At 46.1% G+C, this 12,013-nt stretch overlaps 1 protein-coding gene across 1 annotated transcript in view; it reads left to right on the top strand.

Moving 5' to 3' along the window:
* Positions 1 to 12,013, top strand: part of BLTP3A (bridge-like lipid transfer protein family member 3A) — a 62,895-nt gene that overhangs the window by 38,710 nt on the left and 12,172 nt on the right. The window contains exons 9-15 of the mRNA XM_054025447.1: positions 630 to 716; positions 1,396 to 1,560; positions 2,186 to 2,340; positions 3,354 to 3,489; positions 4,143 to 4,336; positions 5,146 to 6,701; positions 8,189 to 8,385. Coding sequence (XP_053881422.1) covers positions 630 to 716; positions 1,396 to 1,560; positions 2,186 to 2,340; positions 3,354 to 3,489; positions 4,143 to 4,336; positions 5,146 to 6,701; positions 8,189 to 8,385 — 2,490 coding nt within the window. The remainder of the gene's footprint in view (positions 1 to 629; positions 717 to 1,395; positions 1,561 to 2,185; positions 2,341 to 3,353; positions 3,490 to 4,142; positions 4,337 to 5,145; positions 6,702 to 8,188; positions 8,386 to 12,013) is intronic.

Below are 12,013 nucleotides of genomic sequence, written 5' to 3'. Positions count from 1 at the left end.
TTTCTTGATGGTACTAATGGTTAGTCAGTTTCATTCCATATTCTGTTTCCTGGCCTAGATGATCATGGGAGATGGTGCCAAACCTAAAAGAAAGTATAATGATTGCAGCATCTTACCTTAAAATGGTATCCTTTTATATAGCCCCTTTCATGCCATGGGATCCCAAAATGCTTTGCAACTGTACCATATGTATACAGGCATTACTCACACATCACAGAAATGCAGTCACCTCTGGAATGGAATGTGGCAACTATTCAGCAGTGCTTCTCAATTCTTTACCAGCCATTCAGGACCGCACATGGAGAACACCACTTTATATAGCCAGCTGAAACCTCAGGGGAATTTTAGAGAGAGAGAAAGTAATGACTCTAACTAGAATTTAGCCATGGCCCCAGGTTGGCATCTTCTGGTATAAAAAGGGCTGTGGGATCCTTTAATGCGCAGGATTTTGTGTCTCATGTAAAAGAAGATTCCAGTACCGCTTGCAGTGCAGTGACCCCTAACACCAAAGGGAGATGCTGGCACAGTAGCGACTCAGGGAGTTATGCAAAGTTGCTCTGAATTCCCCTCAGTTAGGACTTGGCTTGCACAGCTGATATGCAGATGTTCTTTATTCTGTCTTCCCACAGGCTCCTCAAAGCATGGGGTGATGGGAGGTGCAATGCAGCTCACCTTCAGGAGAATGGCTTTTGACTATTATCCCTTCCACTGGACAGGTAAGGGGAGTTTGTTCTTTCCTCATTCATGAAGAGGATAAAAAGAGAGATTATGAGGAAACGCTACAAGACTGTGGGTTGAGGCAGACTGCGAGGAAGGCTATGCAGAGAGGTCTTGTGACTTGAATCCCCTTTGCAGGGCTAATCCAATGCATTTCTTTATGGGTGAATGGCACCCTTACCCCTCAGGAAAAAAGGAGCCAGGCTACGAGGAAGAGAACACTTTGCTCTCTGTCATAAAGTCATAAGGTTAAACCCTTGGATCCCCCAACTTTCCCATTGCCTAAGCTCTGAATCTGGTTCCCTATATGAGTCTGGTCAGCTTGAAGGGACTTCAGTGTAAGGGATTAGGCCCAGGAGGAACCCAGTAGCAGTTGCATGTAACTCAGGACCCCTCACAGTGGAAAAGGTGGTGATCTTACAGGGGAGAAATGGCACCTGCAAAGAAACTCTTGCATCTGGAACCCTCGCAGGCATAGGCAGCTGTGCTATGAGGAAGCCTGCATTGTTTAACAGGGAGTCATCCGGCCATGCAGCTCTGCATGTGTCAGTGGTGGTCCCAGTTGGAGGAGAGCATTTAAAAGGTGCACGTGTGAGTAGGGGTACTAAGAGTTCGGGTGCTGATCCAAGCCACAAGAACCTCCTCTGAAAAGCCACCTTGTGTCTGTTTGTTCTGCAGGAGACACCTGCAAGCATTGGGTGAAGTACTGTGAGACCATGGAGACTCAGGGACAGTGGGCAAAGAAGCTGGTGAATGAATTTCAAAGCAAGATGGAGAAGCACTGTGAAGAAATGGACGCTGGATCCACCAAGACTCCAGGGTCTCCCTTCAAAAAGCAACCAGGTAGCACTGTTGGATTAAGTTGGGGGTTTTCTTTTGGTTGCCTCCACTTTACGAAAGAGATTATCAGATTTACTTACTAGTGATTTGGGCAAAAGATAGTCATTCCTACCACGGGGCTACTTCCTCTTTAAAAAAACAACAACCATAAACTTGTACAATGCAGCAATGAGTTATCGGTATAAAAATCTGTGGCACATGAAAAATTGCAAATATAGGGACAGAGTAAAATACAATGATCTTAATATCCAAATGAGTGACACATGGACTACTGGACAGATTGCGGTATTCATTTTCATAACTAGTCCAGGAAACCTGTCTATGTTTGAATGTATATGAAGCTGTCTGAGTGCCACAGAATCCTTGAGTCCTTGCTGCAGAATTTAGGTTGATTTTGCCACAGAGTACACAGATCTTTGACTGTATTCTTTCCTCATAAAACCCTAAGCTTTCATTACTTAGTTTTGCCCATTTGTATCCAACTCTGGGTCCATTATTTCTAACCAATAAACACATGTGCCTCCTAAAGACCGCTTGTGGGTTTGATGTTTAACAGCTCCAACTGGTTGCTAAGGAGATGAATTAAATTGTGGTTGATGTGATTTTTAACTTTTTCTGCCTCCCCCAGACACTTTGTCCAGTCCTCACAAAAGCCCCCCAAAGAAAGGCTGCCCCCAAACACGTGCACCTCCTGCAAGCTTACCGCAGCTTCGTCACCCTTCGTGGAACCGTCTCCGATCCAGCTGCGTGGTAGTCCGAGTGGATGACCTGGACATTCATCAGGTGGGGAGGAGGCTCTCATCCATTGTTCTAATTACAATCTTAGTTTTGGAACAAACTATTTCATCTGATACCATATTAAACCACAAAGCACAAAAAACCTAGCGTGCAACCAGAGCCAAACAAGACTCTGTAACTGCAGCATTCACCGGTCCTGGCAGGTCTCTGTTAGATACTGCTCGTATCTTCTGAACCAAACACGGGCTCAAAAGAACCCCAAAACTCAAAGCAAATTGCAGCCAAAACTGCTGTTTCTGTTGAAGCTCACACTACAAAGCTGGGGTGGCTTTCCCGCCACACCTTGATCAACCCCTCGCCCAGCTCTGAGCAAATAATGTTTTATGTATTTGAGAAATTAGTGAGCATGGGAGAGTGTTTCTTGGTAAGTGTCTTCACTGACAGCAACATAAGAATTGCTGGGCTGGATCAGACCCAAGATCTATCTAATCCAGAATCTTGTTTCTGACAGTGTGACCAATACCAGATGCTTCAGAAAACTTTACGTACTGTCTGTCTCACACACCCCTTCTGTAAACCCTGCAGAGTTTCGAGAGAGTGAGATGGATTCTGTTCTGCCTCATGTCATCAATAGAATTTGTTTGCAGTGTTGTAGCTGTGTTGGTCTCAGGATCTGAGAGAGACAAGGTGGGTGAGGCAAGATCTTTTATTGGACCGACTTCTGTCCCTTCAACCAACAGAAGTTGGTCCACTAAAAGATACTACTTCACCCCCCTGGTCTCTATCAATAGAATTGTCCATTAACTTCTGATTGCCACATCTTGTATTGGTGGTGATGCAGGAGGCATAAAGAGTCAAAGCTCCCAGCTGGATTTTCAGATCCTGGTTTGAGTTGGAGGTGCTTGCATTTGAAAGACAATTTTTCTGATTTTGTAAACTGAGCATATTTGATGCAGGAATGAATCTTTGAGAGAGGATGAATATGGGAAACAGTGATGCTATATGAACAGTCACTTTTCTAACTGACTGCAGTGCAACTACTTGTCTTTGTTGTTTAGGTTTCCACAGCTGGTCAGCAGAGTAAGAAACCTTCCACCTTGCTTTCCTGCAGCAGGAAATCCCTTCCAGACCAGGTCTCTGCAATTCATATAGAGTTCACAGAGTATTACTTCCCAGACAATCAGGAATTTCCAGGTAATGCAATAAAGTTAGCACCTCACTTGGTGAACTTCCTAAGGAACCAACCCATCTTTAACTCTCCTGATACATAATCACCTTACAGCTAGTAGGGAGTCAGTTTCTCTGCATCTCTGTTCTTGTTTAGTTTCCTGATGTTCTTCTCTCTCTGTATATGTTGATTTTTTTGCACTCTTCTGGAATCCTGGGTAAATTCTCCCTAAGAGGGAGGATTAAATTTGTGTGACAATAATTTGCCCGCATGCTTACTGAAAATAAACCCTAGTTTCTGTCTGTTCAAGTCTTGGGGTTCTGGTTCTTTCTTTTGCACTAGTGCAGGAATCAGGAGAATCGGAGTTCTGTTCCTGGATCTACCACTCACTCACTGTGTGAACTCGGCTGAGTCACTTTGCCTTTGTGCCTCAGTTTCTTCCTCTGATATAAGTATCCATCTCACAGGGGTGTTGTGCAGCTTAATTCATGTCCTTTAAGATCCTTGAATATGAGGCAGCCTTACCAATGCACAGTATTACAGCAGTGTATGGTCTCTTCCCCTGCCACCCTAATGTTCTCGGACTGTGGTGAATACCAAATGCTTTCTCTAAAGGCTTTAGCTATCCATGCTCAAACCACTTCAGCTTCTTTAATTGTCCCTTTCTCATCCTCTCTAGTTCCATGCCCAAACCTGTACCTGCAGCTGAATGGCCTGATGTTTATTCTGGACGCAGAGAGCATGCTCTGGGCAAATCTCTTCTTCTTAGATCTCTATCGCAGCCTGGAGCAGTTCAAAGCCATTTACAAGCTGGAGGACTCGGGAAAGCGAGATGAGCATGTTGATGTCCGACTGGATGGCTTTAGACTGAAGGTACCATTCACTTCCTTCCTGCCCTAGTCTGCAGTGGTTTCCTGCTCCCTTTCGTGAAGATAAAATAGTGAGAGACCAAGGTACAATGGCAACCCAGAATGAGAGGAGAATGAAAACTCCATCTTTCTAGACTGGCCCTTACTGCTGTTAATTTCGATTTGTGATCTGTGGATGGAGGAACACATGCTTAGAGCCAGCCTGGAGCGAGGAGGAAAGTTGATGCTTAAGAGGAGGGATGCATGGCTAAAGGGTGTAGTATATTGAGTCTTTCTCCTCTAGGTTGCCAATTCAAAGACAGCTAAAGCAGTAGTAATTGAAAGTTGTTGCTGTCTGGTGGCTGTTTGGCCTATATAAATGAGTTGGCGAGTCTCTCACCAGTGCCCAGTGGACAAATGTCCACAGCACTGAAATCCTACTGCATTTGGCGCTGGCTAGCCTTGTTGTTGGCAGTCTTGGCAAGCAGACTAAGGCCCAAATGGGCCTTGGAGACAAAATTCCCTTCTCTCCCCTAGAGGTGGGTCCTTCCAGATGTGGGCACAAGGGTGGAGGCAGGGTGGGATAAACTTGTACTGCTGGTGTCCAAGCTGTGGTTAGTAAATAAAGGACTTCAGTCACTGGTGCTATTGAGCTGGCATCTTTTCACCTTTCGGAACAAAATATACTTTAAAAAAACAGTTGTTCTGAATGTATGTCATTCTCCGAATATGTGCTAGGAGTGATAGCACAGATATCACTGTGCTAAGTGCAATATACTTTCCTGGAATGGGCTGCTAATCTCTCCCCTTCTTATTTATTCCCCCTCACTGAAGCTAAGCATCCCGGTGGAGAAGAAAGTAACTGATCATCGGGACCGTCCCAAGGCCCTCTCCATTCACACCGCAGAGATGACTGCCACCAACTCACGCTACGACCCTCACTGCAGCTGCTCAGCCCTCCAGAACATCTTTCGCAGATTTGCCAATTCAGAGTTCTTCCACTCCACCTACACCCAGTTCCCAAAGTCTCAGAACAACTTCAGCATCCTCCACACCCTCTTCCTACGCCATGCATATCAGGTGGAAGCCAAAGCCCAGAAATGTACCGGCTTCGCCCATTCAACTTGGAGGACCTCTGCTTCTGAAGACCTGTGGTCTGTTTACTTCACCCAGATCTCCCTGGACTTTGAGGGGGCTGAGAGTTCAAAGGGCAGAGCCCTTAACTTTATTGACCCTTTCCCCCTCTCCATTTGGGTTTGCCTTCCCAAGAGATGGGAGCAAGCTCAGGTGTCCAAGCTGCAGGCCTCTGCTGCCTCGGAATTGAAAATCAAGCCTTCTGCTAGCTTTAGTAATCATGCCAAATACCAGGACCGTACCAGAGAGCCTGGGCTCTGCCAAAGATCAAAGACTGAGCAGGACCTGAAAAGCATTAACAAGGTCCCGGGGGCAAAGGACATCTTGGGAGAATGTGACTGTGACGATGGCAGAGAGGATGCTCAAGAGATGGAAGCCTCTGCTGATATTCACGTGCTTGCGTACTCGACCGCTCATGTGAAAATGCGGCTCAACCACTACCAATACCTGGTGCTGCTCAGGATGAAGGAAATTTTGCAGGCACTGCAGGAGCAGTTGGCCCAAGATACACAGGAATTGGCCGGATCTCCCTTAGAACCCGTGACTGCATGCATGGGCATCATGTTCAACAGTGCCGAAATGGCCCTGCTCATGCATCCCATCCCGGGTTCCGGCTCAGAAGCCAGGTCCATAGACTCTGATACAACGAGCCTGATAGAATCTGAGCTCTCACCCTCAGACAGCAGGGAGGGGCTGGCTACTGAAGAGAAGGAGCTGAAATCAGATGCCAGGTCAGAGAAGGAAGCGAGCAGCCCCTCAAAAGTCCTGGAAGACAGTGGGATTGAAAACACGGATGTGAACATGACCATGTTGCCAGAGAGACTGCCAGGATCCTTGAGTGATGGAGTTCTGGGAGCAGCTGACACAGCAGATCCACAGAGCAAGAGCATGGCAGAGAGGGGACCAGTTGAGGAAGCACATGAAGCCGTAGAAGCCCTGGATACAGAGAGACTGAGCGAGCCCAGCAGCCACTCTCAAACCCCTCTTGCCCTTTCTTCCAGCCAGTCCTCTGAGACACCACCATTAGAGAGTGGAGACATCACTCTCAAAGAGCAGGCAGAACTCATCCCCTTGAAGAACCTAGATGTAGAATTATCAAGCGCACTGCATATGACTAAGGATGCCACTAAGGAAGCCCTGCATGTGACCATGGACCTCACAAAGGAAGCCATGTCGATAACTAAAGATGCTTTCAGCCTGAGCCGGGAGAAGATGGCTTCTACCATGCAGAAAATGCTCTCTCTACCCCCAACCAAGTGAGTGATTTCTCCTCTCGCCCTTCCGAACAGCAAAGCTGAGGTGGGGGTGGAGTTTAACAGTGATACATCCACGTTTCCTCTCCCCTTTAGAAGTTCATCTTTCCCTCTGAATGATCTTTAAAATTGCAAGCCATTCACTTTCTGGGAAGGGGGCAAAATGTTGGCTGACAGCTTCCTTCCTCTTGCTAGTGTCTTGGATCCAAGATCCTGCACGTCCCATAGTCTCTAGCACCTTTCATTGCTGTAATGTAGCCATTTCTGGGATGGAGGGCAGCATGCAGTTTGCTGTGCAATAGTAGGAGGGAATTTTGGCCAAGGATGCCTGGGCAAATCCCTATTCTTTTTTAAAGATCTCATGATTTTAACGTTTAAGAGAAGGCAGGACCCTGGTTCTTAAGGTCTCATCTGAAACACTAGCACATAGTAAACTATGTCGTATATTGTAGATCCTGCTGCAAAAATTTGAACCTATGCTTCCAGGTAGTGTAGATAAATCCAATATATGTTCTATTCAATGTAGGTTCTTATACTGCGCTTATCATGGTAGTATCTGAGCATCTTCTAGTAGTGCATTAAATGACATGATTAGCATCTATCAGGTGTTGTACGGTTAGACCCCTAACCATCCCCTCCTGCCAGGGTAAGCCCACTTCTCCCTTCTCACTATTCCTGTGACTTTCTCTCTGTTCCCCGTATGAAGGGGGTGCAAGATGTTAAGACACATCACCAGGTAAGAGTCTTTCCTTGAGGACTGGATGGCTCAAGGGATACAGGAACCTTTCACTTCTTTGTTTTCAGTGTAGTGCAGCCCAGATTATCCATGACCTAAAATTCTGACCAACTGACAGATGTTTAACTGCCTTTGGGATGTGTTGGTGATTCCCAGTTCAGTTCTTAGTGAGCTCGTGTCTACAGCTGGTCCCATTCCAATCATTCTTCCCGAGGTAATACAGAGAGCTGGGGACTAGGGTGGCTGGGATAGTGCAGGCAGTTGGTAATGCGACTCGGAGCCTTTCATCTCCAGGTTGCTAGTTCAATCCTAGCTCAAGTTACCTGGTGGCTGTTCAGTAGCCTTGGTGAAATGTCTGGGTAGAACTCAGTCTGAGTCCCTGTAGACAGGTGTCCACACAAGCCACTATCAGCTTGAATATAACAGGTCCCCATGCTGGTAGATACAGCAGAGAAGGCACGAACTGAAGTCCTAAGTTTTTTCTCTCCTGCAGTGGTGGCCCCTCTGGGATTGGACTGAGATGACTGGATGGGGCATTGCAGGAAGCTTGCACTGTCACTGTCTCTGCTGTGAATAAATAGGATTACATTTTCTGTTTCACTCCACTTTGCCCACCATTCCATCCCTGACAATTCTAAATGAAGCCACAAGCTGTGCTGATAACATTGTATTGTTTAATATAGAAACAGTGTAACTGTGATAATGAATTTAGGGCCTGAAGGCTAAGCTGTCTGTTTCTGTGGGTTTTTGGTAGGGAGCCTATGTCTAAAGCTGAAGAGGGGGCAGCAACCCCTGTGGGCGGCAGCAGCAGCCGAATGCATTTCTTCTCCATGAAGAGGACTGCATCCCAGCATTCCTTTGATGCTGCCTCCCTAGACGGGAACTGCACTGAAGACAGGCTGTCTGTGGACAGTGATGGCAGTGATGGCTTCGTGATGCTCATGGACCCTGGTAACTAGAACTGCCTGTATGGCTTTCTTCCATTATTAGTTCACACAGTCAAATTGATCTCTGATGTAGCCACGGAGTGATGTATACTAGGGATCCCACTATGTCTGTCCCTAACTGATCCTGTCGATTATTTACTCCTGGGCTGTTCACCCAGTATGGATCTCTCCAATACTGATTTTTGAGATGCCTTCTCTATGAAAGAAGCTGTAGGGCAAGTAGAGTCTAAGAGAACCTTGCTGGTATCTGTATGGTATGGTCACTGGCACACTCAAAATGTGGAGTTAGCTCTAGAGAGGGGTTAAAACATGGAACTGGGACTTTGGAGATCTGGATTCTGTTCCCAGTTCTGCCACAATCTTGTTGCATCACTGTGGGCTAGTCACTTCCTCTGTTTCCTCATCTGTAAAATGGGAGGGATAGTTACCTACCTCACTGGGAAGTTAAGAGGCTTGATTCATTAATCATCGAATCATAGGACTGGAAGGGACCTCGAGAGGTCATCTAGTCCAGTCCCCTGCACTCATGGCAGGACTAAGTATTATCTAAATCACTCCTGACAGATATTTATCTAACCTGCTCTTGAAAATTTCCAGGGATGGAGATTCCTCAGCCTCCCTAGGCAATTTATTCCAGTGCTTAACCACCCTGACAGTTAGGAACGTTTTCCTAATGTCCAACCCAGACCTCCCTTGCTGCAATTTCAGCCCATTGCTTCTTGTCCTATCCTCAGAAGTTAAGAAGAACAATTCTTCTCCCTCCTCCTTGTAACAATTTTTTATGTACTTGAAAACTCCCCTCTCAGTCTTCTCTTCTCTAGACTAAACAAACCCATTTTTTTAAATCTTCCCTCATAGGTTGTGTTTTCTAGACCTTTAATCATTTTTTTGCTCTTCTCTGGACTTTCTCCAATTTGTCCACATCTTTTCTGAAATGTGGTGCCCAGAACTGGACACACTACTCCAGTTGAGGCCTAATCAGCGTAGAGTAGAGCAGAAGAATTACTTCTTGTGTCTTGCAGGGGCGGCTCTAGCTTTTTTGCTGCCCCAAGCACGGCAGGCAGGCTGCCTTCGGCCGCATGCCTGCGGGAGGTCTGCTGGTCCTGCGGCTTCGGCGTACCCGCCGCCGAATTGCTGCCGAAGCCGCGGGACTGGCAGACCTCCCGCAGGCATGCCGCTGAAGGCTGCCTAATGACTGCCCTCGCAGGGACCGGCAGGGCGCCCCCCGCGGCTTGCCGCCCCAGGCACGCACTTGGAGTGCTGGTGCCTGGAGCCAGTGCTGGTGCCTGGAGCTGCCGCTGGTGTCTTGCTTTCAACACTCCTGCTAATACATCCCAAAATGATGTTCACTTTTTTTTTTTTTTTTTTGCAACAGTGTTACACTTTTGACTCTCATTTAGCTTGTGGTCCACTCTGACCCCCAGATCCCTTTCCGCAGTACTCCTTCCTAGGCAGTCATTTCCCATTTTGTATGTGTCCAACTGATTGTTCCTTCCTAAATGGAGTACTTTGCATTTGTCCTTTTTGAATTTCATCCTATTTACTTCAGACCATTTCTCCAGTTTGTCCAGATCATTTTGAATTTTAATCCTATTCACCAAAGCACTTGCAACCCCTCCCAGTTTGGTATCATCTGCAAACTTTAGAAGTGTACTCTCTATGCCATTATCTAAATCATTGATGAAGATATTGAACAGAACTGGACCCAGACCTGATCCCTGCAGGACCCCACTCCTTATGCCCTTCCAGCATGACTGTGAATCACTGATAACTACTCACTGGGAACGGTTTTCCAACCAGGTTTGCACCCACCTTATAGTAGCTCCATCTAAGTTGTATTTCCCTAGTTTATTTACGAGGTCATGCAAGACAGTATTAAAAGCTTTACTAAAATCAAGATTATATATTCTAAGCCCTCCATGGGTGGGCCCACACTACCTGAGTGGCTCACTCTGCATGGTCATAACCTCCCATAATGGATATGTTCCTCTACAACAGGGGTGTCAAACTCAATTGCACAGGGGGCCAAAACTCAAAACTCGCGGGCCGAACAGTATAACCATTTATTTAACAGACTAAATATTTATGTTTTTTAACCATTAATATGAACCAAAATACAGGATATCATTCCAAAATAAATACATTTCAACTTAAAATATTTTGCTCTTCATAAAAAAATATCCTGTCAATACAATACATTCAAAATCTGTACATGCTGGAATATTAAAAAATCTGAAAATATAAATAAAAAATTGAATTTAAAGCAAAAGTATAATCATAACAAATCATAACATTCCATTTTCTTGTCCTATTTAGTCAGAGCCTGATACTTGGAGTCTTTTCTTTGCAACAAGTTCGTTTATGTTTGGGGTTAGGTTCTGTGTTGTGAAGATTCTCAGGATCGATTGCAGGTGTTCATCAGTGAGGCGACTCCTGTGTGACGTTTTGTTAATTTTCATCACAGAGAACAGCTGCTCGCACAGATATGTGCTGCCAAACATGGACAGGATTCGAGCCGCATGTTGGCGGAGCTGCGGCATCGCTTCAGGAATGAAGCGAGTGAACTGTGCTGGCCCCGCAGTGTCGTACTTTGCCTTCAGTGTCCCGTTACATTGCAGTTCTATCAGCTCCATCTGCATTTCTACAGGTGCGGTTTCCACATCGACTGCAAATGGGTTGCGAAGCAGCTCGAAGTTACTTTTCTGTGCCTCAAAGTCACTGAAGCGCCGTGCGAACTCAGTGCGCAGCGCGCTGAGTTTTTCAGCAAAGGTGGCATTTGGGAAAACTGTGGCACTTTCTTGGTTCCGTATTACTTGGCAACAGGGAAAGTGAGACAAGTTGCATTGGTGCATTTGTGTCTCCCATAAGCGCAGCTTCACTTGAAATGCCTTCACTGCATCATGCATATCGGCTATTATGTGCTCCCGTCCCTGGAGTTGAAGGTTTAAAGCGCTAAGATGCGACGTTATGTCAGCCAGGAACGCCAACTCACATTTCCACTTTTCATCCCGCAGAACTGTGCAGTCTTTCCCCTTACTGTCCATGAACTGGCAGATTTCCTCTCGCAGCTCAAAGTGTCTTTTGAGAACTTTTCCCCGACTTAGCCACCGGACCTCCGTATGATATGGCATATCGCCAAACTCGCTATCTATTTCCCGCAGAAAAGACTGGAATTGGCGGTGATTTAAACCGTGGGCTCTGATAAAGTTGACGGTTTGTGTTACAGTGTTCATCACATGATCCATTTTTAGGACTTTAGCACTCAGCGATTCCTGGTGTATGATGCAGTGATACACTGTCAACTCACCGGCACAGTTCTCCTCCCGCATCTTTGAGCGCATCCTTCCCACCAGTCCATTTTTTTCACCACACATAGCAGGTGCGCCATCTGTTGTAAGTCCAACGAGTTTTTCCCACGGCAGTTTCATGTCGGTTACACTTTGAAATACATTTCCAAAGATGTCTTCTCCTTTCGTTGTCCCGTGCATCGATTTAATGTCCAGTATTTCCTCTGTTACGCACAAATTGGAATCCACACCACGGATAAATATCGCCAGCTGTGCAGTGTCAGTCGCGTCAGTAGTTTCATCCACGGCAAGGGAGTATGCAACAAAATCTTTTGCTCTTTCAAT

This window comes from Malaclemys terrapin, chromosome 4 (genome assembly GCF_027887155.1).
Source record: "Malaclemys terrapin pileata isolate rMalTer1 chromosome 4, rMalTer1.hap1, whole genome shotgun sequence".
NCBI lineage: Eukaryota > Metazoa > Chordata > Testudines > Emydidae > Malaclemys > Malaclemys terrapin.
The sequence above is the reverse complement of the archived record's forward strand: the minus strand, read 5'-3'. Positions and strand labels throughout refer to the sequence as shown.